Genomic DNA, 26,677 nt, shown 5'->3' with positions numbered 1-26,677 from the left:
TTCTGGTCAACACTTTCTTCAGAAACGAAATGAAAACACACAATCAGGCACACTTCATGCACACATGACCACTGTCTCTGGCTGCTCTGGCCAGACTGCAAATATTGCACTGAATGAAAGCTGCAATTTGGAGTGGGGCAGGGAAGGGGGAGGGATAGAAGGGTACGGGTGGTGGGAGAGAAGAGCACTGCCTGCCGGACTGTGCAGGGACTAGAAGGTGCAGGACAAGGCTGCCAGATGCAGTGTCCGGAGACTGTGGGGAAGGGGGGAGATGGAGAGCAGAAAATGAGAGGAGCAGATAGGGGAAAGACTGGCAGAGATCAGCGCACGGTGAGGCTGAGGGGACTTTAATTGAGAGGAGGTGATAGGACAGAAGGGATGGAAGCTGTGGATGGAGAGTGTGGAGACAGTAGGTTACTGTAGGTTGAGGCCGTAATAATTTTGGGAGCTAAGAATGTGCTGTAAGGATAATTTCCATGTTCACAGTTCAATAAAGCTGGTGGGGAGGGGAGGATCCAGGTGGCCTACGTTGTGAGGCAACTATTGAAATCAACCATGTTTTGTTCAGCAGCTTGTTGTGCCCCAGGGTGATCCATTGGGGGTGGCCATTCATCTCTGCTGACTGCTGGTTGGTAGTCATACCAGTATAAAAAGATGTGCAATGCTTGCGGCTGAACTGATTATGACATGGCTGCTTTCACGGATGGCCCAGACTCTGAGTGGGTAGAATAAGCCTGTGGCAGGACTGGAATAGGAAGTGCTGGGTAGGTGGATTGGGCAGGTCTTGCAATTGGGTCTAGGATGTGATCCCTACAGCAAGGGGTTGGGATTGGGAGTGGCCTAGGGTTGGACTAGGATGGAGTGGAGGTTGAGTGGATGATGGAACATCTTTTTAGGAGGGGTCGAAGGACCTTGGGTAGGATATCCCTCATTTCAGGGCACAATGATAGATAATCATAGCCCTAATGAAGGATGTAATTCAGTTTTTCCATACTGAGGTGATATTGGGCAGCGAAGAGTGCATTCCTTTGTGGCTGGTTCTGGACGGTTGCAGTGGTGGTAGGAGGATTGGCAGTGTGTAGGGATGTGGTGCAGGAAATGTGTTTATGGACTAAGTCTGGGAGATAATGCCTGTCTGTGAAGCCTTTGTGAGACCTTCAGCTTACTGGGAAAGGGAGTTCTTGTCACTGCAGATACCCCTTCCATTGGTTGCCAGGCTGTATGGGATGGATTTCTTGGTGTGAAAGGGATGGCAAAAGTTGAAATGCATGTACTGTTGATGCTGGATGGGTTTAATGTGAGCATAGGTGTTGATGAACCCATGAGAGGATGAGGTCAACGTCCAAGGTGGCACATTGCATTGAGGAAGACCAAATGAAGTGGATGGGAGAGAAGGTGTTGATATTATGAAGGAATGATTATAGGGTGTCTTGGCTCTGAGCCCAGATAATGAAGATATAATCAATGTAGCCAGTTATTGTGCCCCACTGAAAGAATTTAAGCCCTCATTGACAAACACCTCCAACCAATTGCCCAAAATCTAGCCTCTCATGTCAGAGACACCAACCACTTTCTTCACTGACTCTCCACCATCCCTACCCATTTACCTCCTGGATCCCTACTCATCACTGTTGGTGCCACATCCCTATGCACTTAACATCCCTCATACCTATGGACTTCCCACTATTGGACACTACCTTTCCCAACATCTTTCAGACTCTAAACTCAATATGTCACTCTACATGTATCTCATTAGCTTTATCCTAACATACAACTACTTCTCCTATGAAGGGAAGATACACAAACAAATCAGTGGCACAGGCCTGTGCATCAGTGTGGCATTCTCCTATGCCAGCATATTTATGGACCATCTAGAGGGAACCACCTCAGCCTTTCAAAATTCCAGACCTGTGGTCTGTCCAGGGTCACTGATGATATCCTTGTGACCTGGACGCAGGGCCAGGAAACCCTATCCCCATTCCTTCACAATCTCAATACCTTCTCTCCCATCCACTTTACCTGGTACTCCTCAACCCGATGTGCCATCTTCCTGGACGTTAACCACCTCCTCTCTGATGGCTCCATCCAAACCTCTGTCTATGTTAAAATCACCAACACTACCTGCATTTTGCCTGTAGCCATCCCTTCCACACCAAAATTTCCCTCCCATATAGCCTGACCACCTGGAGATGGTGTATCTGCAGTGAGAACAACTCCCTTGCCCAGTATACTGAAGGTCTCACAAAGGCCTTCACAGAGAGGCAGTATCTCACAAACCTAGTACGGAAACAGATTTCCCTTGCCATATCCCCACATGCCCACAGTCCTCCCACCTCCTCCCAAGAACTAGCTACAAAGGAGTGCCCTCTTTGTCACTAAGTACCACCCTGGAGTGGAGCAACTGAACCACATTCTTTGAGAGGCCTTTGATTATCTATCATCATGCTCTGAAATGTAAATGTCATGTGATTAGGGCCTCCCGTCAGGTAGACCGCATTCCACCAAAGATTCTTCCCACCCTTCCTAAAGTGGTGTTCCATTACCCACCCACCCTCCACAACGTCCTTGTCCATCCCTAGGCCACTCCCAGTCCCAGCCCCTTGCCAAGTGGATCATATCCCTGAGGAAGACCCAGGTGCAATACCTGCCAATCCACCCAACCAGCACTTCCTAGTTCAGTCCTGTGACAGGATAATCCTAATCCATCAGAGGGCAGGCCACCTGTGAAAGAAGCCTTGTTGTATACTAGCTCTGCTGCAATCATTGCACAGCTTTTTATATTGGTATGACTACCGACCATCTGTTAACCTGTATGAATTTTCAAAGTGGCCCAGTGGGAAGTGGACCACTCTGTGGCACAACATTGCTGCTGAAAATAGCATGCTTGATTTCAGTGGATGTTTCACAGTCCAGGCTATAGAACTGCGCAGGGAGTTATCCTTACAACACATTCTCTGCTCCCAAAAAGTATCCCAGCCCCAGCCTGCAATAGCCTACTGTCCCCACAAAATTTCTGCCCCTTCTAGCATAGTACCTCTTCCCAATTTATTTCCTGACACCCTCATTGTGAGCTGCTCTCTGTCAGTGCACCCACCAATTTTCCCCTCTCTTCCATCCCCCCCACCCCACCCCCCATTCCTCCCCACCCGCTCCTCCCATCTCTCACAGCATTGGGCAGCCTTGTTCTGCTGCCATCTTGTCCCTGCATGCTTTGCCAGGCAGTGCTCTTCTCTCTTCCCACCTGTACCCTCTATCCCTCCTGCTTCCCTGCTGCCTCACTCTAGATTGCTGCTTTCATCAACACAATAATTGCAGAGTGGCTAGAGATAGTGGTCACGTTTATGTAAGATCTGCCTGCTTGCATGAATGTATGTATGTTTTCCTTTCTCTCTAGAAGAAACCTTTGGCCGAAGGCTCAGTGGTAGCAGTCTTTTTGTTGTGCCTGTCCGCATGACATCTTTGTGGTGAGCAGCAATCTATCCTTTTCATAATTGTTGAAAAACTATGTGTGGATTAACTTTTTATGCAAGGTTTGAACAAAAAGATGCGTGCTTAAACATAAATGCAGATGCTAACCAAGCCTGTATGCTGCACTGTTGTGTTCTATCATAAACAACACTTGTGCAATGTACTCAATATGTTACAAGTGTCAGTTTTGATGAGAATAGTATTCAGTGTAGTTGGGATCGCATTATGTTGGATCTAAGTAAATTTGAATGTAAGCAAACTGTTGGTGCTTGTATGGTGGGAGTGTCTATAAACAGGGGAGCCAAGGTGTTTGGTATTTCAAGAGACGTGGTGTTGAAGATTTTTTCCACATACCGGGAAAGTGGAGAAATATCATCCACTAAGCTGTAATGCAGATGGAACTTTGTCTTGACTTACCGTAACAAACAATAGTCAATGAAGATGATTATGGTGAAACATAAGAGGACAATAGATGTAAAAGTCACTGCAGGACTGAATGTCACACTCACAAATCGTGTCAGCACCAAAATAGCATCAAGGAAGCTCCAGAAGAAAGGAATTGCTGGGCGAGCTGGGAACCACTCTTCAGTGATGCAAAAGCTCATGACTGGAAAATGTGGTGCTGAAGCCAAGAAAATTAGACTTTGAAGTAATGGAAGAAAGTCATTTGATGGGATGAGTCTTGTTTCACACAGTTTCCAACTTCTGATCCAGTTTACATCCCAAGAGTGAAACATGGTGGGGCTTTGGTGATAATTTAGGCAGCCACATCACTGTATTTCACGAGCTCCAGGGATACTCAGCAAGGTCACATTATTGCCAAGGATTATGTGACCAGTTTTGCTGATCAGGTCCATGCTATGGTACAATATTTGTACCACAGTGGTGGTGGTGATGGTCCAGGTTGACAGGTCCTCTGTTCACACAGCTCGCTTTGTCCAGGACTGGGTTTGTGAGCATAAGGATGAATTATTACATCTACCCTGACCACCACAGTCACCAGATCTCAATGTTACTGAGCATATTTAAAGTAGAGATCCACCAATGAAGTAGAAATGTGATAAATATTAAAAAACCTAAAAAAACAATAAGGTATTCAACCAAGATCAAATTGCAGGAGAGCTAATTCAGGTGGTGGATTGGTACTCGTACAAATAGTTATGAAACTGTTAAAAATGTTTGGGAATATGAAAAATTGTCTGATAACTGGAAAATGGGCATAATCTGTCCTATGCTAAAAACATGTGACCCTGATACATGCTAATTATAAAGGGATTGTACTCCTTAATGCAAGCTATAAAACACTATCTTAGTCTGTACTGAAGAAAATGATCCCATTTGAGTTATAGGAGACTATCAGTGCAGTTTTAAAAGACCTAACTCAACTACAGATCAGCTTTTTGTGCTCAGACAGGTAATTGAGAAAGGTTGGGAACTTAACGTTGATATTCACATGGTTTTTGCTGATTTCAAAAAATTGTTGTGACAGCATATATTTGGACACAGTCACCAATACTTTGAAAGAGTTTATTTCCACAAAAGTTAATATGCCTAGCACAGATGGGTTTAGAGAAAATCAGTTGCCCAGTAGAGGCCAATATAGAAATGTCAGAGCGTTTTCAAGTCAGAATCAGTCTTAAGCAAGGAGAAGCATTATCTCCATACACTTTTAGAAAAAAAGAGGGAAAAGAACGTAAAAAAATTAAGCCCAGCTGGAATAAGACTGAGTAATAACACAGTAAATCAGCTTGGACATGTTTGTGATGTTATTCTAAGCAGTGATAGCAAAGGGAAATTGCATCTCATGACAGGTTTTTACAGTAATTTTCCAAGGGAAGCAGGGTTACAAATTAACGAGAACAGACCTAGTACATGGTCATATGCAAGGCACTCAGTGATTGTACACCATTGACAGTTGGTGAATTCTCTGTCACTTTTAAAACAGCAGACACATTTAAATATTTGGGAAGTATTTTTATCAAACGGAATAGAATAGAAGTTGAGGTTAAGGCAAGGATAACAGTGGCAAATTGAGAGCCATTTTGCGAAATTTTAACATCAAACTACACTAACAGTGTAATTCTCCATCTAGCTCTGTATGGGTGTGAAACATACACAGGGTGATTATAATTAAAGTTAAACTTTCAAACCGCTGTAGTAATAACACCACTGGTCAGAATGATGTCAAATTGCAACAGAATATTATCAGAGAAGGGAGAAAACATAAGGCAGAAGAAAAATAAAAAATGTAGCAATAGAAAATGCTGTAAGCATCATAATAGTGGTCGACTACAAATGACAAATGAATCATACAATAATGCCTAAGGTGTACATTTGACGTTAAACAAACTGTACTGCTCAGTGTGCGTCTGTACAGGTGTGATACTGTTAGTTACCTAAGGCCATCCACCACGGCAAGGTCATATCACATTGGACGGGAAAAATCAGTTAAATTGTCCTGAGGCCAAAAACCGCATAAAAAGCATTAATCAAATCTGATTATTAATTTCTGTGTGACTGGCTCAAAACATGTTCAATATCCTTCCACCGTTTTCTGCAACAAGTTGAATTTGAGAAACAGCATGTTCCACAACTGATCGAAGTGATTCCGGGGTCACGTTCAGAATGTGTTGCACAAATGCAGCTAAGTTTGCAATCAGAGCACTGAAGACAACATCTTTCAGATAGCCCCACAGCCAGAAGCCACACGGATTAAGATCAGGTAATTGGGATAGCCAGGCTGTAGGAAAACGGTGGCTAATAATTTCAGCGTTTCCGAAAAGGCACTTCCGCAGCTGCCTAACTAGATTTGTAATGTGTAGAGGTGTGCCATCTTGCATAAAAATGATCCCACCCACACATCCACGCTGTTGGAGAGCTTGAATGACATGGTTGCGCAAAAGACTCTCATAGTGCTTACCAGCAATGGTACAGATAACAGGACTGGAAGCACCTGTCTCTTGAAAAAATATGGCCCTATGATAAATGATGCTGTAAACCCGCACCAAACAGTGACCTTTTCAGGATGAAGTGCTGGTTGATTTGTGTGTAGATTTTCCATTGCCCATATTCGACAATTCTGTGTACTGACATATTCTGTCAGATAGAAGTGGGCTTCGTCTGTCCACAAAATCTTCCACGGCCAGTCATTATCCAACTCCACTTAAGAAATTCTAAAGCGAAGGTCTCTCTCTTGCTGGCAGATCAACAGCAAGCAACTAGTGCACATGGGTAATTTTGAATGGGTAGCAAAGAAGTATGTTTCATAGGGTTTTACACACCGTGCTCATGGCTATGTCCAATGTTCAAGCAATTCTCTCTGCACTACACGTGTGCACACCACCACTTGTCTCCTCCTGCATTGCTGTGGCCTCTACTTCTACTGACCTCGAATCACTTTGTTTCCTCCCTCTACCACATTGCACACCAAAAGAACCCTTCTTTTCGAATTTCTGAATAATTTTTTCCAGACCCACGGTAGTCATCGGACCCACGGCAGTCATCGGACCCACGCCTTTTTCCAAACCCTTCAATGTCTGGAACTTCAGCAGAGTGATGTGCACAGTCGTCATTCTTTACAAGCAGAGCACGATTCTGCATTGAGACAGTCATGGCGAACATCACAGACGTGAAAGGGGGGAAAAACCATATACCCGGTATGTTTATACCAACTTCAATGCATCATTTGCATGACAAATGTTTTCATTTACGTATTCTGACAAATACAGTGCCATCTATTGATCATTTTTCACACACTATCCCCCCCCCCCCCCCCCCCCGATAATATCCTGTTGCAATTTGACATCATTTTGACCGGTGGTGTTATTTCTACAGCGTTTTGAAAGTTTAACTTTAATTATAATCACTCTGTGCATTAAGGAAAGCAGATGAGCAGAAGTTGCAGGTCTTCAAGAGAAAGATATTAAGCAAAATGTTTGGCACCAAGAGGGATCCTACGTCTCAGAAATGAATGGTATTAAAAAAACCAGGAAATGGCAGAGCTTTATTCACAAGCTGAAATTGCTCGAAGGGTGTAGAAAAGTAGACTGATGTGTGCGGGACACCTAATTAGGATGGAAGAGGAAAGACTGCCGAGACTAGCATTCTGAGGATCTGTGGAGGGTAGAAGGGGCAAAGGAAGACCACAGACACAAAGGACGGTATCACCAAGGGTACGGAGGCAATGAACCCAAGAATAGGAGAATGGACCATGAAAGCCAGGAACAGAAACAATTGGTGGAGGTATATAGAACACACACAAGGTCTCCAAGACTAAAGCAACAATTAAGACGAAGAAATGAAGTTCTTAATGTGACCTAATCCCTGTCTCTTGTCAGTTTAGGAATGGGAAGACTGGTGTCTAAATTTTTGTATGCATGTTATTGGATGGTCACACTCCATTTATCATTATGGGAGGGAAGAAGAAAAAATATAGGCACTTAAAAAAAGTGCTAAAAATGAAAAATCTGCCGATAGACAAGATTTCTACTGTCTTTCTGCTTGCTTACTTGTTTGTACAAATGTTGAGATTTATGAAATAATTATGGCAGAGTTCCATTTTGTCCTTTTACAAGACAAGCAGATATCAAGCAAGGGGTATTCACTGTTATTAAATGCTCAGTTTTTGCAGTCTATTATATCCTCAGTCACTGTGGAAAGGTGGAGAATGCTGATTACACATGTCAGCCTTAGTGTAAAGTGTCAAATAATTCAGAGAAATAAGGTACCTTGCAAGAATCATCAGATTATAGGTTGTAGATGGCACCCAAGACTCTTAATTGGTTCTTCTTTTCTTTTTATAATGGGAACCAGAATCAGAAACCTGAAACTTTTGTGTATGCTTCAATAGTTGATATCTACATTAATGACAGAACATTATTACATTCAACACTACTTTTTGCACATAGTGCAGCCTTGCTCAAGAGATCTGACATGACAAATATTAACAACATTTCACCTGCTATTAAGTGCCCACTTTTCAAGATCAAGACTGAAATCAAAAGTACGCAGAATTATTATTTTTTCGTCTGTCTATTGACTCAGCTGTGTAGCAAGCTGATATTTCATTCAGTAGTTTTTGTACTGCATCATAGTCAATGTCCTAAATATTTTTGTATTTCCATTGCTTGCCCTACCTCTTAGGAGCTTAGAAGATCAGAACTGTCACATCCTCTTCACTATGATGAGCATCAAAGGTGATGCTCCCATCAGAGCTTTGCAATAATCATATGGGTTCATGTGGATATTCAGTTTTCTTGAAAGAGAAGCCCTCATCATTGAACTGCACCTGAGGACTGTTGCGGAGTTTCATATGGAGGATGTGAATGGCATCTCTGTGTTTTTGCATTGTTGATGAAGGGTCATAATGCTCGACTTCATATATGATGCCTGACAAACATTACAGTAGTGCTCAAAGTGGTGTTTTGTAACTTTTCCTATAGTTACACATTCCGCACAGGTGTAAAAATCCATATGAAGTCATCTGCACTGTACCTCTCTGACCAGTACTTGGTGTCATAGCAACTGGTAGTCCAGGATCCATATGCAAGCCAACCATATTTTTTCTTAGTTCTTGGATGGACTTAGTTGCCATTCACTAGATGCCCCATGATTTTTACTTCTGGTGTGGTAAAGAGGCGCTTTCCTGAACTCAAGCAGAGACCTGCAGTCAGAGGCTGTCAGGAATTAAAAAGGCAGTGTTTCCTTGGTCAGTCTCATCAATCACGATTTGACAGTAACCAATTGCAAGTCCATTGCTGAGAAATACTCTGTTCCTCTCAGGTAATCTAGGGTGTCATTAATGCATGGTGGTTGATAGACACTGATTTTCGTTATTTTGTTCATTTGTCGCTATTCACTGCAGAAATGCCATGTGCCATCCTCCTTCACAAGGACTGTGGTAGAAGACCAAGGGCTCTGAAGGTTCAGTGATGTTATCGTGCAGCATCTTCCCCACTTCCTCATGGATTATTGGCTGGTGGCACCCTACACAAGCACTGGATAATTCATAGATGATCCCCAATGTTGCTATGTTGTTTTACCATTGACCATTTGGTCTGTCTTTTCTCCACTCCAGCAGAGCATCAGTAAATTGGTGCAGGGCTGCTAACACTCACCAACATTGCTCCTTAGTCAGGCCAAATCCTTTTGGCAGTTCTATAGTAGCTTCCTCCCGTACTTTATCTGTAGGGATAGAGGAGCACGGTTCTTTATTTACGATATTAAGCTGCTCATTTGGACTGGTTCAATTGTCCTTATACTTGTATCTTTAGGGACGAGCTGTTGCTGCTCAAGGCAGGTAGTGATCCGAAGTTCATCTTCACCATGTACAATGCTTATGACTTTCCTTGGCACATAGATTTGTTTTATGAGCCTGAGTATTTTTTTGCAGTTGATGAAAGCTTCATAGTTTAACTGAGCACCTAGCATGAGGACCTCATTGATGATGACGGAATGATGGCAAACAATCACCCAGACAATCTTTTTTATGTGTACTTTTTTGATTAGCTACAGTGATAGGGAGTTTTGGTCTACCACAGTCAGTGTCTCTTTCTGCTACCTGCAGGAATTCCCATTCAAGAATGACATTACAACTACATTCTGATAAAAGGACAAATTCAAAGGGTTGTCTTGTGTCCTTGATAAGTTATTCTTGCAATATATGTTCCTTTCAGCTGGACATACTTCCTGTTTATACTTCAGTAAAATCGCTTCATATCAAGGAACATATGAGGTGCAATCAAAAAGTTCTGTTTTATGTCATTGCTGTAGCACGTGTGTAGTGTAGCATGACTCTGATGCAAGTATATAAGTACTGACAGGTAGGCAAGAGATTAATGTGGCATTCATATTTGTGATGTGCCTTTTGTACATGCGGTAACATTATTAACAGATGCATCCAAACAGGACCAATGTGCTGTTATTCTTTTCTTGGCCACCAAAGGACAAACACCAGTAGACATCCATCACAGAATGAAGAATGTGTATGTGGTAGCATGTCTATCAACATCCTTGTGGAATGGTGTGCCAAGTTCCGTGATGGTTACATTTTTACAGAATCTGGCAGGCCAGCCTCACTGAAGTGGGAGACACTCGAACATCTGCCATGTAGTCCTGATCTCTCCCCATTTAATTATCACGCCTTCATTCCCTTAAAAAAGGTTTTGAAGGACCAATGATTCCTGTCCGACAAAGATGTTCGGCAGGCAGGTAGGAAATTCTTCAAGCAGTTGGACATGATGTTTTACCAAACAGGTATCTTCAACATTGTGTGTCAGTGGGATGGATTGCCGTAGTGCTTATGTTGATTTTTCCAGATTGGCATACTGATTCTGGACTATACCGCCATTGAGTAGAAGCTTTTTGATCGTCCCTGATAGTGTTCTTTAGCTGCTGAAAATAAGCATTTAACATTAGAGAAAAGGATGCTCCTGAATCAACTACAATCCAAACAGGTTGGCTGTTGAGAATGATGTTAATCAGATTTACTGACTTCTTGGTGACTGTTGTCTATTTAAGATATTCATATGTGTCACCTTCATCATGCCTTGCTTAGTTTTCCTGAAATCAGCGAGTAGGTATGCAGCTGGTACCTCCATAAGGGGACAGGGAATGGCTATGGTGTGTTGGGGAGTGGCCTCGTACAGGATATGGTGATATTCTGTGTTGTACAGGTCACCTATAATTGTCTGCAGTTAACTCGTGAATTAGCGTTGAGATGATTGACATTTGATGACACAGAATTTGTCAGAAACTTGCCTTCTTTCTCTCCAGTAGCTTACAAGTCCAGGGTATCTGTTATGAAAACTGGTGTGTTGTCGTCTGTCCTCAAAATGTGTATTCTTCTGCAGTACATTACACTTGGCAGAGATGTTGATTGTACCTGAGTTGGTTGGAAGCTGGATTGTCGTTTGACAGTTGCAGTATAAATCCAAGTTGGCAGAGTCCATTCTTCATGGAGCGTTCAACTGGTGGTGGAGATTGGTCCTAAACTCAATCTACATCTACATGATTACTCTGCAATTCACATTTAAGTGCTTGGCAGAGGGTTCATCGAACCACAATCATACTATCTCTCTACCATTCCACTCCCAAACAGCGCGCAGGAAAAACGAACACCTAAACCTTTCTGTTCGAGCTCTGATTTCTCTTATTTTATTTTGATAATCATTCCTACCTATATAGGTTGGGTTCAACAAAATATTTTCGCATTTGGAAGAGAAAGTTGGTGACTGAAATTTCGTAAATAGATCTCGCCGCGACGAAAAACGTCTTTGCTTTAATGACTTCCATCCCAACTTGCATATCATATCTGCCACACTCTCTCCCCTATTACGTGATAATAGAAAACGAGCTGCCCTTTTTTGCACCCTTTTGATGTCCTCTATCAATCCCATCTGGTAAGGATCCCACACCGCGCAGCAATATTCTAACAGAGGACGAACGAGTGTGGTGTAAGCTGTCTCTTTAGTGGACTTGTTGCATCTTCTAAGTGTCCTGCCAATGAAACGCAACCTTTGGCTCGCCTTCCCCACAATATTATCTATGTGGTCTTTCCAACTGAAGTTGTTCGTAATTTTAACACCCAAGTACTTAGTTGAATTGACAGCCTTCAGATTTGTACTATTTATCAAGTAATCGAATTCCAACGGATTTCTTTTGGAACTCATGTGGATCACCTCACACTTTTCGTTATTTAGCATCAACTGCCACCTGCCACACCATACAGCAATCTTTTCTAAATTGCTTTGCAACTGATACTGGTCTTCGGATGACCTTACTAGACGGTAAATTACAGCATCATCTGCGAACAACCTAAGAGAACTGCTCAGATTGTCACCCAGGTCATTTATATAGATCAGGAACAGCAGAGGTCTCAGGACGCTTCCCTGGGGAACACCTGATATCACTTCAGTTGTACTCGATGATTTGCTGTCTATTACTATGAACTGCGACCTTCCTGACAGGAAATCACAAATCCAGTTGCACAACTGAGATGATACCCCGTAGGCCCGCAGCTTGATTAAAAGTCGCTTGTGAGGAATGGTGTCAAAAGCCTTCCGGAATACATCTCATCTTCAACATTCTCTATTACTCCAGCCATATTAGGTAGACATTCATTCCTGATATCTCTCACTTACTTGGTCTGACTGTTCTGGCTGCCATCAATTGCTGTATCTCTTCTCTTACAACCTGGTGTATGAGAGAAGTGAGGTCAGTGTGGTCTTACACAACTGCCATAGGGACTACATTCAGAAGTCAATTGTACCCGTTTCATCGGACTCTTTTTTATGTTGCTTATTCTTGATGTGCTGGTACCACTTGATGAATGTGTCCTGCCAGGTACATGTATTCTGGGACTCTTTTCATCAAGTGTGAAGTTCTGTTGGCTTCTGTCATGTTCAGATTCAGTTGTTCTTCAGCTAAATGGGCTTGCTGCTGATTGTTGCTAAATCTTTTCCTCAGTTTGGCCTGTGGAATTTATCCCATCAGTTGAGCTTCTCTTTGTTGTGCTCAACCCACTGCTGGGCTATACCACCCAAGTAAAAGGACATATTTGTCAAATTGTCATCCAGATGTTGTATTTCACAACTTAGTCAAATCTTTATGACCATTTTGTTGGGTCTTGTCTAGTGTCTCCAGAAAACACTGATGAGTACCTGTTGTGCAGCGGACTTACTGCTGTTTTGAAATCAATTGGTCTCCTGAATCCATGGGCCATGGGAACAATGTTCCCATATAGGTGACAGCATTTAAATTTCCTAATTGGAGCCCTGGTGATGTAGATGTTTTTGAAGTACCCAGCATCTCCTCCAAAAATAGTCACATTGTAACCCGAATCAAGTCCAAATCGAAAAGCAGGGATATCAGGGACTTAGCATGCAAGCACATTTATTATGAACACTAACTGGTCTAAACTACTGGATGGAGAATGCAGCTGCTTATATGAACATTACAACTATAATAAATTTCAAGAACCTTCCAGAACTGATAGATACTAAATGACAAATGACTGCCAGTGATCAGGTTTGAACTGGTGACCCACAGCACACCAGCCAGTGATGCTAACTGCTACACCGCATTACATGCGCTGTGGCATGTGGCAAAGGAGTTGTGCTGTATACAAGGATGATCCAGTAAGAAAATTAGGGTTATTTGTTTATTTAAAAAAAATAGTTAGAAAAACATTTCTCTGGCAGTTTTTTTGCTACAATCATACTTAACTTTGCCACATAATTGCTATTCACTTGTAAACTCTTACAGTAACTTTAAACTGGCATCTTCAACTCCTCTGGATAAAAGTTCTTTGCACAGGAATTGAATAAGTTGATATTGGTGATCTGTAGTTTGTAGTAATCTTCAAACAGTGGTTGACCAATCCGTTGTTTGAAGTACAAGAAAAGATTATAATCACTGATGTGAGGTCAGAACTTTTGGGTGAGTTGTTGAAAAATTCTCAATGGAAATGCTTAATTTTATCCTTGGTAAAGGCAGCAGCATATGGATACATGGCGACATACAGAAGACCATCCTGACAATATCCAAGAATTTCCACAATAATTGTGTAAATATTTGTGTGTTCAGCATCAGAAAATCAATCAGCCAGGATGCCAACCACAAATCATTGATTTGATTGCAGGTTTTGGTCTGCTTGCTGCAAAATTTCATCAGTCTGGATACTGGGCCTGCCACTCATGCTCCTTATGGTTTGCATTTGTACAGCCAGTTTTAAAGTGTTAGCAGCATTATCTGACCTTCCCTTCACCCATTAATGTAGGCTCATGAACTAGGCATAACTCATGATGAATTTGGGCTGTTGTAGATATTTTTGTACACATAAATTGAATTACAGCACATACTTTACAGTTGATGTGACCAGTGATTTTTGAAGCCATTGTTATTTGCTTTCACTCTTAGTCCGATGACTATTGGATCAAAACAGTGACTTTTATGGTTTTACAATCAATCAATTGATGGTTCCACATGAAACTTCATTGTGCGCTGATAGCATTTAAATTTAGACCGAGAGCCCTTACATTTTTAATAAACCATGAATAGATTTCAACTGGTAAAATTTTGAGGAGAAAAGATGACTGATAAGAACTTAGCTTCATGAGACAAAATATTTAGTAACAACAATAGACTCATATAACAGTATATAAAATGACATAAGCTTTCAGAACTACTAACTCATTCCCTTGGGAGGAGAGAGATGTTGGTGAAGATCAAAAGGGAAGAGCAGGTCACTCCGGACCTAGGTTGAGTAGGGCATATGTACTGTGCTACTGTGGTGGAAGTTGGCGTTGTTTTTATCCTGGCTCAAAAAATGCATTCACTTAATCCATACAAATTGTTCACAGCCTAATCATATTAACAGTGAAAACTTTGTAATCCATTGAAGAGTGATATGTTTTCACACTTGAAATGCAATTCCCTGTACTGGTCTACCACTCACATAACAGAAGGAATGTCGTGTGTTGTGTGAGTGTGTGTGTGTGTGTGGGGGAGGGGGGGGGGGGACAGTCGCCTGCCTGTCTGCTGTCTGTCTCTCTGCAACTACATTGGTAAGGTTGGGCAGCTTAGGTATTCAGATGTATTATTCTTCGTGCTAAAATATGTTGGTTCCTGTGCAAGTACATACTTTCTGTGTTATTTACAACTAAATTTATTTGACAACACAGTCCATATCCTAGTCTGAAAAACACAGTACTTGGAGAATCATTCATTTACAAACATTGTTGTTTTGACATTATGTGAACTTCAACATAACAATATAATTGTTGTATTTTTTAAACAAATTGTGCTTTGAAAAAAGTGTGTAACTAACAATATAACTGTTGAAGGATAAGTATGCTTTGCTTATAATATCATCTAATTATGTGAATAAGAAGTCCTTTGATTCCATGATCACCAGTATAAAGCATTGACTGTTTCTTATCTGACAGCCAACACATTAAATTTTTTTGGTTCTTTCCAGATCAGGGAAAAATACCACTTGCATTGGTGACTACTATGAAGAAACTGAAAAGTGGTTACATTAATGGAACAAGGTGAGACCATCTTAATTTTCAGTGGTGTAGTTACAAAAATCATTGTTATCTTATGCACAAATGAATTTCTAGTTTGTAATTGTATTTCTGCCTCATCTTCAAACTTCACCATATTGTCCAAAGTAACACTTGACGGATGTTGAGGTTTTAACAGAACTGATTATAGTTAGTTTTTTGTTGCATTGGCCAGACATAAGAGTTGTTGTTATGTGTGATAAACATTTATATGGCTTATAGTTCTAATATACACTCCTGGAAATGGAAAAAAGAACACATTGACACCGGTGTGTCAGACCCACCATACTTGCTCCGGACACTGCGAGAGGGCTGTACAAGCAATGATCACACGCACGGCACAGCGGACACACCAGGAACCGCGGTGTTGGCCGTTGAATGGCGCTAGCTGCGCAGCATTTGTGCACCGCCGCCGTCAGTGTCAGCCAGTTTGCCGTGGCATACGGAGCTCCATCGCAGTCTTTAACACTGGTAGCATGCCGTGACAGCGTGGACGTGAACCGTATGTGCAGTTGACGGACTTTGAGCGAGGGCGTATAGTGGGCATGCGGGAGGCCGGGTGGACGTACCGCCGAATTGCTCAACACGTGGGGCGTGAGGTCTCCACAGTACATCGATGTTGTCGCCAGTGGTCGGCGGAAGGTGCACGTGCCCGTCGACCTGGGACCGGACCGCAGCGACGCACGGATGCACGCCAAGACCGTAGGATCCTACGCAGTGCCGTAGGGGACCGCACCGCCACTTCCCAGCAAATTAGGGACACTGTTGCTCCTGGGGTATCGGCGAGGACCATTCGCAACCGTCTCCATGAAGCTAGGCTACGGTCCCGCACACCGTTAGGCCGTCTTCCGCTCACGCCCCAACATCGTGCAGCCCGCCTCCAGTGGTGTCGCGACAGGCGTGAATGGAGGGACGAATGGAGACGTGTCGTCTTCAGCGATGAGAGTCGCTTCTGCCTTGGTGCCACTGATGGTCGTATGCGTGTTTGGCGCCGTGCAGGTGAGCGCCACAATCAGGACTGCATACGACCGAGGCACACAGGGCCAACACCCGGCATCATGGTGTGGGGAGCGATCTCCTACACTGGCCGTACACCACTGGTGATCGTCGAGGGGACACTGAATAGTGCACGGTACATCCAAACCGTCATCGAACCCATCGTTCTACCATTCCTAGACCGGCAAGGGAACTTGCTGTTCCAACAGGACAATGCACGTCCGCATGTATCCCGTGCCACCCAACGTGCTCTAGAAGGTGTAAGTCAACTACCCTGGCCAGCAAGATCTCCGGATCTGTCCCCCGTTGAGCATGTTTGGGACTGGATGAAGCGTCGTCTCACGCGGTCTGCACGTCCAGCACGAACGCTGGTCCAACTGAGGCGCCAGGTGGAAATGGCATGGCAAGCCGTTCCACAGGACTACATCCAGCATCTCTACGATCGTCTCCATGGGAGAATAGCAGCCTGCATTGCTGCGAAAGGTGGATACACACTGTACTAGTGCCGACATTGTGCATGCTCTGTTGCCTGTGTCTATGTGCCTGTGGTTCTGTCAGTGTGATCATGTGATGTATCTGACCCCAGGAATGTGTCAATAAAGTTTCCCCTTCCTGGGACAATGAATTCACGGTGTTCTTATTTCAATTTCCAGGAGTGTATTTCCAAGGGTGTACATTAGTGCATGTAACTGGAGCTTCATAAATATGATGGAGTATCATTTGAGGCCTGTCACAGCTTTTAATGTTAATTGCCTCTTGTGTGACTCTTTTCTTTATTAAGTGAAAATGAATTTAATAATATTATTCCATCTCCAGTTACGATATTTTATTTTTTTGATAAAGTATAATGTACTTCAGAAGTTTGAATGCCTGTACTGATGTTTTTGATGGTATCATCTGATTCAGTTTTTCTCCTAATATCAAAGAACTGTCATCAGTCTTATTTTCTTGAGAATAGTGTCTCTCTGTTTATGAATGGAAATTCATTGTAAATAACAATTCACAATGTTCATGTCAGACCCAAAAACATGACATACCATGGGTTGTATGTTGTGTGGTTGGTTAATGCAAGAGTAGTTCTAATTAGCCAGTAAGAGTGGAAAGGCTCCAGATGACAGAGAGTTTGGTGCAGCTAATAAGTTTAATTTTCGTAGTGTGGATATACATCTGCCATGCATGAAGCAAATTTAATTCCCGTCCACCAATTTTCTGCTGAAATTACCTTTAACTAACTGCAAGTAGCTCATCCTAGCTTTATTTCTTCTCCAAAAAACAGTAAGCAGTGCACTGGCAGCATTAACTGCTGAAATTTCAATTGAAATATGGATAAACTTTTCAGTGCCAATAAAACTGCAAGACAATTAAAAACCTGTTGGTGTACTCAAGATAACTTCTCATTACTCACAAACTGAACATAAATCAATGCAATTTCAGCAGGTACCACCTGACGTTTATGTAGTAAACTTTGAAACATGTTATGGTTAGCTTATAGAACTGGTGACTGGTGCAGAAATTCTGTATTTTTGATTGTATTTTAAGCATTCAGTCGTAGCTGCAAAAACCAATCCACTGTGAATGAGAATATTTTTAAGAAAATTTTGTGTTGCAAGTAATTAACACAAGTAGTTCAATAATAATAATAATAATTATAATAATAATCACTCACAAGATTATAAAATAATTTATTGTTATTTCATTTCTACAGTCTTATCATTGTCATTTAATTTTTGCAATGTTTTTATTAAAATTCTATGTTTGTAATGTTTTTGCTGACCTTTAAATAAGATGAGCTTGATATACAGTTGTCTTGCAACTTTACCTGTCTGCTCAAAAGATTTAGATTTAGAGAAATTATTTATTCTGCAGAATGTTTGAAGTGCACGTTTATGTTACATGTAATGCGCTTTTTCCCCAAATTCAGTTGCTGTAGAAAAGTGGCCACTGTTAATAAATAAAGAACGTCTCCGTAATTGTAATGAGTGTTCTTTGGTGATATAATTTGACAAACTTAAGTAGCTATATGTCTTAACAGAATAAAAATGTAGGGTCAGAGTCAAATTCCTTATTTGCTGAGAATACTATGATATTTACCATTAGCTTGAAGTTCCAAAAGCTGCTTCAACAAAACTGTTATGTATGTTTTCACTATTTAACATATCAGAATCTGAGATACATAGTCTTAGTTTTCAAATGAACAACTCAGATTTCTAACTTTACCTTTTTTCTAAGTTGCTTTACATATTTCTTCAGTAGCACATTATATGCTTGTACTCTATCGTATTATGAATTGATATTATAATTATTATTATTAATTTTATTTTTTTACATTGAAGAGTATAACTGTGATCAGCATAAATAGGTGAACTAGGCACCAGAAGACTAAAATGTCACCAGAAGATTATTATAATAATGTAACTGCTTAAAAAATAGAAGTTATTGGGGTGTGTTAGTGTCTCCAGACCTAATCAGAAGTGGGAATCAAAGTGCTTGATTTCAATGCATTAGGCTCCTCTTAACGTTCTGATCACGGTGGAAACAGTGGCCAAGTTAACTTTGGTTACTGCAAGTAGCGCTGTAACTTGTGCTAGCTGCTCTATGAAATTTTAACTTGTTGCATACAGCTATTGCTGTTTAGCACAGTGTTATCAACTGTGATTACTGTACAATTAATGTCGTTAGATCCTTCATACCAATACTACCTTATTTTAATTGTACAAGTGGTTTTTTTTTTCTTTTTCATGTAGCACTCTGCTGTTCAGCACCTACTCCTTCTGTTTCTCATGCAGGGTGTTCATAATTAAAATTCCAGTTTCAAAATACCGTAGAAAGAGAATGACATAAAATTTGAACAGCATATTATTGATTCAGTCGGACATCTCGTGGAACAAATAAAAATTAACAAAACTTTTACCAATAGATGACATGGTAAGCATCTTAATGTAAATGGGGTTAGCTACAGATGTTAGATGAACTGTAATACTATGGCTATGCTTGAAGTTGCACATCACTTCATCCATACTGTTCAATGTGCATGACTACACAAGTTTGTCAGTCAATAGTTGTGGCACTGTTAGTTGGGTAAGTCCATTCTTACCACATAGGAAGGGAAAAATTGGTTTTTGATCTCAGGACCATTCAAAACCAATTTTTCCCTTCCTATGTGGTAAGGATGGTTTTTAATTGTCCTGAGACCAAAAACCACATAAAAAGTAAACTGATATTGGTTTTCATCTTTCCTGCGACCATAAAACTACATAAACATCAGTTTTTAATAGTTCTGGGGCCAAAAACCACATAAAAACCAAAATGACATTGGTTTCCAATTGTCATGAGACTCGCACAAGACATGTTCAATATGCTGTCAACAGTTTCCTGCCCCAAGTTGAAATCAAGAAGCAGAATATTCCATAATAGGTAGGGAGGTTCCGGGTGTCACTTTTTGAAATTGTTGTGCAATGCGTGCCTTCATTTCAGCTATATCTTTAATTGGAGCACCAACCACATCATCTTTCAGATAACCCCACAGCCAGAAGTCACACAAATTAAGATCAGGTGATCTGGACAGCCAGGTTGTAGGAAAATGATGGAATAATTCTAGCATTTCTGAAATGCCTCTGCAGCTTCCAATTCACTGGTTGTGTACTGTGTGGAGGAGTGCATAAGAATGATCCTATCCACACATTCATGCTGTTGAAGGGTTGGAATAATGTTGGTGAGCAGAAGGCATTCTCAAAGTGTTTATCAGTGACAGTAAGGGTAATAGGACCTGCAGGACTCATCTGCTCGAAAAAATATGGCCCTACAGTAAACAATACCGTAAACTAGTGATGGGAACAATCGAATAAAAACAATTGATTCAGTTGGTTGTTGGAAAACAATGACTATGGTCGGACTACTCATTCATTCTCTTGAATCAAACCAGTCTGTGTGGGCAACTGAATTACAACAGTCAAATCAGTCAGTTGTCATTTTACACATTGGTTGTCCTCAGAATGTTCCGTGGCCATTCCTTGTCCACTTCCATGTGAGCAAGCAATTCCGAAGTAAACATTTTTGCTGGCAGGTCAGCAAGAAGCAACTCCTGAACATGGGTGATTTTGTATGGATAGCAATGCAGGATGTTTCATAGGTTTTTATACACCATGCTCGAAACATGTCTAACGTTCGGACAATTCCCCATCACTGCATGTTTGCCCATGACCACTCGAGCCCTCCTGCAGTGCAGTGGTCACATCTTTGACAGATGTTGGATCAACTGGTTTCCTCCCTCTGCTACATTGCACTTCAAAAGAACCTGTCTTTACGAATCTCTAGATTCTTAGCAGACATCAGACCTGTGCCATTTTCATACCCTTGAGTGTCTGGAACTTCAGAAGGGCTATTGCCTCACAGTCACTGTTCTTGTAAAATAGATTTACCAGCTATCTGTGAGCCTTCAAGGAGACAGCCATGTAGGGTGTCTTAAATGCAAACTGAGGAACAGCCGTGTGCCATGCATCTGATGTTGTACATTTCTGAAGCGTACAATATTTTCCCCTGATGTTTCCCTTTGCATCAATAATATGCTATCCAAAATTGGTGTCATTCGGAGCTGCGGTTCTTTGTCTACAGCATTTTGAAATGGAACTTTAACTACAGACACCCTGTATTACTGTTTTAATTAAGCTTTTGAGTGTAGTGTTTATGCAGAGAAACAGTAAATTACTTAATTATTTGAGCTCAAATTTCGGTTTTCTTTCTCTTTCAGAGTGACTTTGGGCTTCTTGAGAGATTTTCTAAACACTTCTTGTATAACAAACTTGAGTTTTCTTGGTAGTCAGGAAGATGGAATGCCTGATCGTAAGTACTTGGTAACTGCTCACTGAATCAAAGCAAACTGAAAATTTTAATTTCGATACAGTCAGCTATTTGTCTGTGCAATCCACTGTACCATAACTCTGATAGAATAGCCACACACCTTTACTATTGTTCTGTGTATTAGCCTATTTCTGGATAATATATTGCTATGACCCATGTAAGTAGCACAATCATAGTTGTCTGTTGTATCGATTTAGCATTTGACATTCAAAGTTAACTAGCCTACCTATTTGCGTATCATATTAGCACTTTGTTTCTGAATTATTTTTATTGCAGGTTAAGCTAAGATGCTTATTAGATGGCAAAGTGAAACAAATGATTCTATCTTCATTTAGTAAAAAATTCAAGTTAAAATTTATCATAATGTCTGCACGGTAGATTATCTGTTACTATAGGAACTAGAGATAAAACAATGTTGCTTTGTTACAACTTGCATTAACCTCTGGACACAGATTAATTTTTCTCAAAGTTATTTAGCTAGTTTCGTGTTCCATGGATCATTTTGCACAGTAAATTGTAATGATATGGAACGATTCATAACAGTAGGTTAGCTCCCCACACTGTCCACCCATCACATTCTGAACCCCTCTGTCCTATTGCCTCCTTTCTATTCACATCTCCTCACCCTCATTGTGTGCTGTCCTCTGCTAATCCACCCACCCATCTTTCGTCTTTCCCCTTACCTGCCCGATTCCTTTTCCACTCCCCCTACCTGCCTCCACCCCCCTCCTGCCGTGTGCATCCCTGCCCTCCCTCCTCTTCCCTCTCCTCTCTCACCTCACCTCTCCTCTCTCACCTCTCCACCATCTCACTGCCCCACAGCCTCCCAGTCGTCTCATGCCTCCATCTAGTCCAGTCCCTGCACGTTCCATCAGACAGTGCTCTTCTCTCCATCAACTCACGCCCTGATATTCCTCCACCTTCACTGTCCCATCACAAATTGCTGCTTAATGTGGCAGTTTCATTCTGGTCTGCAGGAGATGGCTGTCATGTGTGTTTGAGGCATGGTTTGCGTATGTGAATGTGTGTGTGTGTGTGTGTGTGTGTGTGTGTGTGTGTGTTTTCTTTTCTGAAGAAGGCTTTGGTCAAAAGCGTAAAGTGTAACAGTCTGTTTGTTGTCCCTGTCTGCAACTCAGTGTGTCATTTTTAGGGTGTGTAGCAATCTATCTTTTCCCTGATAATGTTGAAACTTCGCGAGGGAATAAATGTACTGTGAAGCAGTAATACGAATGCCCAACTCCATAAACAGATGTCTACAAGATGATTACGGGTGAGCACCAAATAAGTTCAAATTGTTATCTAGGATTTGTTCTCACCACTATGATATTGTGGATGATTAATTACTATTGTACTTTTCACTGACAAGCAACTTAAAGCTTCCTTCTTTCAGAAAATATAAAATAATCTGTCACAAATTCACTTCATCATAATATTTAACTCTACATCTGACGTTACTATTTTCCACTGGGGCTTCATTGGCAGACTATGTCCAACACATTTTCATTGGTGTGAAATAAATAAGAGTTGGGTAGAATGCAGTGAGTAGAAAAATTGCATTGGAAAGGATTAAGGACCAGAGACAAAATGTATTATTTCAGTTGTCCTACTTGCTTTTTAGTTGTAATTCAGTATAGCAATTATTTGAAGTATCTTTCTAGTAGACAATTTATAAATAACTTTTTTCAGGTACTTACATAATAAATTATTCCCACCCCCTCTCTAATTCATTAACATGCATAAAAGTAGATCATGTGATGTACTTCACGATGTATCGTGGAGGTGGCAGAACTACGTAGAGGTACAGAGTCAGACGATTAAGCACGATGAAAGTATTTGGATTGTATTGATAATCTCATATTTAGTTAAAAATGAATAGAAATAATTTATAATGTATAGTAGTGCACACACACACACACACACACACACACACACACACACACACACACACAAACACACACACACACAAAGTAATAAAACTTTACACTAATCAGCATATGTGTGATAGCGATCATGACTAAATCAAAACTGGTTTAAAGATGACATGAATGTTAACAATGGACACTGGATTTCTTGAAAAAGCTTCAAGATGTTTTCCTGGGGAACAGCTGTTTGTGTACACAAAATGCGGTCCAGCGATCCAAAGAAGTTCATACAGAATATCCACCTGCTTACACCAGGCCTCCACATTGAGCATGCACAAATAGAAAACCAACAAATATTTTGTATTTTCTTCTAAATAATAATGAACAATACAAAATTCATTAATATGCATAAAAATATATTATATAACATATTTCAGTCTGCATCACGGAGGTGGCCGTACTACATAGTGGTTCAGTGCCAGATGGTACCTCACTAAGTACCCCCTCTGTAGCCTCATGATATGTGGTTTTAAAAATTTCATTGAGGCTATGAACATCTAACATTAATTGAATTTGGTTATCATGATAAATCATAAACATGTATTATTTTTCTATATTTCTTTGTATTAAGAACTACTCTTTTGTTGTAACTTCAATGGTTCTTAATACAATCCCATAGTCTTTCTCTTCTTCACAGTAAATAAACTAATGGCTAATAGGTGGTGCATTATGAACTGTCTCATAGCTTAAATACTCTTGTAAAATTAATGATTTGCAATTAATTTCTCAAATGTAATGACTATGCTGTTAACTTAGACTGACACATGGGGATAAACTAACTCAGCTGCTCTTGCAACATGAAAAGAAATTGACTTACATTAACAAATTTTGTGGATAAAATGAAATACATGGTGAGATGAAAAATGTTGCTCTTGTAACAGTGAAAAGAAAGCTAATAACTGATATTTTCTAATTCAGCCTTTTTGATATTGGTTCAGTGTATTCTTGCATATACAACATTTTTTATGTATATAAATATATATAGGCCTTCTACAGAGAAAGACTTTTAACATTAGTTCATTTACAAGTTATCATTAATTGTATATCTATATTACACTCCATATAAACAAGCTTCTTGTCCCTTAAAGGTGAATTACTAAGCTTAATTATATTTGAGCTAAGCCACAAGAAATGAAAAAATTGGCTTTGACAATGGCATGCAGTATCAACTCATATCATGACACTGGCAAAAATATATGTGCTTTACTCCCCCCTCCCATTGGTTAATGATGCATTCTCTGACTTGGATAATCACAATTAACTAGTTATGCATGGCTAATGATTAGTGAGTGTAAGCTCTAAGATGTAGTTCACATGAGCGCAATACTGTTGTGTAACAATTGTAAGCTATGTGAACATTGTTATTAATCTGACAAACTGATGAAAATAGGTTCTGGAATGCCTATGAACAGCGAGACAGTGCTCTTAATAGCTTTAATAGCTTTGATTCGACTCTGAATTTATAATTGCTGGATTTACTGGTTAACCACACAGGTAATCCATGTCCTTTTAGATTCCTCAAACGTGACAAAACAAACTTCAGTGCAGTTAATAATGCTACAGTTAAACAAATCACCTGAAAATTTATATGAACTTGATCATAATAACATTCAGACCTTCCAAATAGTGCAAAATCCCTTCTTGGGTAAAAGCTTACATTACATTCCGAGAGTGATTACAGAAGCTACACCAAGAACCAGTATGTTCGAATGTATTGCTGCTGTCATATTCCTGTATTCTTATTAACCTATGATTTCTCTTTTATCACCAGTATATAAGTTAATTTATTTTAACTTCCAACAATATTAGTTAGAGGATAGATTGCTGCTCACTCTGAGGATGACATGTTGAGTTGCAGACAGACATAATGAAAAGACATTATAGCTTGCCACTACTAGTGTTACATGATATTTGTTCACTTAATGCCGCTGGTTGGGCTAAATAGAAAATCACTGTTTAAAACATGTCACTTTATTCCAGTTAAGTGGTCACATCCACACTCCAGCACTGCCCCAGCGGTAAAGACCCCAAGTGACATTGATTTGTTCTACACTGAAGAGCGAAAGATAATGGTATACTTGCCTAATATCGTGTAGGCTCCCCAAGAGCACACAGAAGTGCCGCAACACAAAGTGGTATGGACTCGACTAATGTCTGAAGTAGTGCTGGAGTGAACTGACACCATGCAGGGCTGTCCATAAATCCCGAAGAGTACGAGGTGTTGGTGATCTCTTCTGAACAGCACGTTGCAAGGCATCCCAGATATGCTCAGTAATGTTCAAGTCGGGGGAGTTTGGTGGCCATTGGAAGTGTTTAAACTCAGAAGAGTGTTCCTGGAGCCACTCTGAAGGAATTCTGGACATGTGGGGTGTTGCATTGTCCTGCTGGAATTGCCGAAGTCTATCAGAACGCACAATGGACATGGATGGATGCAGGCGATCAGATAAGATGCTTATGTACGTGTCACCTGCCAGTCACATATATACATTCAGGCGTCCCATATCACTCCAACTGCACATGCCTCACACCATTACAGAGCCTCCACCATCTTGAACAGTCCCCTGCTGACATGCAGGGTCCGTGGGTTCATGAGGTTGTCTCCATACCTGAACACATCCAGCCACCCAATACAGTTTGAAATGAGATGTGTCTGACCAGGTAATATATGTTTCCAGTCATCAACAGTCCAATGTCGGTGTTGATGGGCCCAGGCAACGTGTAAAGTTTTGTGTCGTGCAGTCATCAAGGGTACTTCAGTGGGCCTACGGCTCCATAAGCCCATATCGATGACGTTTCTTTGAATTGTTTGCACACTTGCACTTGTTGATGGCCCAGCATTGAAATCTGCAGCAATTTGCAGAAGGGTTGCACTTTGTAACCTCCCCCTCACTTATCGACCTTAATGACAGTGAAAAATTAAACCGCGTGTACCTAATGGGAATTTTGGAAAAGCAATCGTCACCGAAGTTAATCTGTCGGTAAAGAGGGAGGAAAGGGTTACATCTAAATGAAAGGAAAAATGCAAATGAAACTGGTGGAAATTAATTTTGAAAAGGGGTAAAGTTAATAAAGAAAGTAAATGTGCGGCCGTTACGTCAACAATTAACTAGCGGTAATTAGATATTTGAGATTTGGGGGAAATCACGGTCGCCTGTCCTAAGGACAATTACTATAGTAACTGAAAAAGAAAGGTTATTACACATATAATTAGCACTAGAAGCGTGGCAACTGAAGGTTGACACGTGTAGTGTGAAAACTGAAAGTTTGTCAGAAGTAATAAATTTCGCTACACTCTGACTTAATTTAGCAAAAGAATTAATAAATCCGGAAAATCGAAAGTTAATTTAGTGACTGAAGTTAATAGTGAGC

General features: G+C 40.8%; 1 protein-coding gene across 2 annotated transcripts in view; it reads left to right on the top strand.

The window, feature by feature from the left end:
• LOC126253198 (probable phosphorylase b kinase regulatory subunit alpha) overlaps nucleotides 1-26,677 on the top strand; it is a 294,496-nt gene that overhangs the window by 159,843 nt on the left and 107,976 nt on the right. For both annotated transcript variants that reach the window (XM_049954368.1, XM_049954367.1), the window contains exons 12-13: nucleotides 15,446-15,518; nucleotides 21,277-21,368. In XM_049954368.1, coding sequence (XP_049810325.1) covers nucleotides 15,446-15,518; nucleotides 21,277-21,368 — 165 coding nt within the window. The remainder of the gene's footprint in view (nucleotides 1-15,445; nucleotides 15,519-21,276; nucleotides 21,369-26,677) is intronic.

Source organism: Schistocerca nitens, chromosome 4, assembly GCF_023898315.1.
Source record: "Schistocerca nitens isolate TAMUIC-IGC-003100 chromosome 4, iqSchNite1.1, whole genome shotgun sequence".
NCBI classification, from domain to species: domain Eukaryota; kingdom Metazoa; phylum Arthropoda; class Insecta; order Orthoptera; family Acrididae; genus Schistocerca; species Schistocerca nitens.
This window is presented reverse-complemented; position numbering and strand designations above follow the sequence as displayed.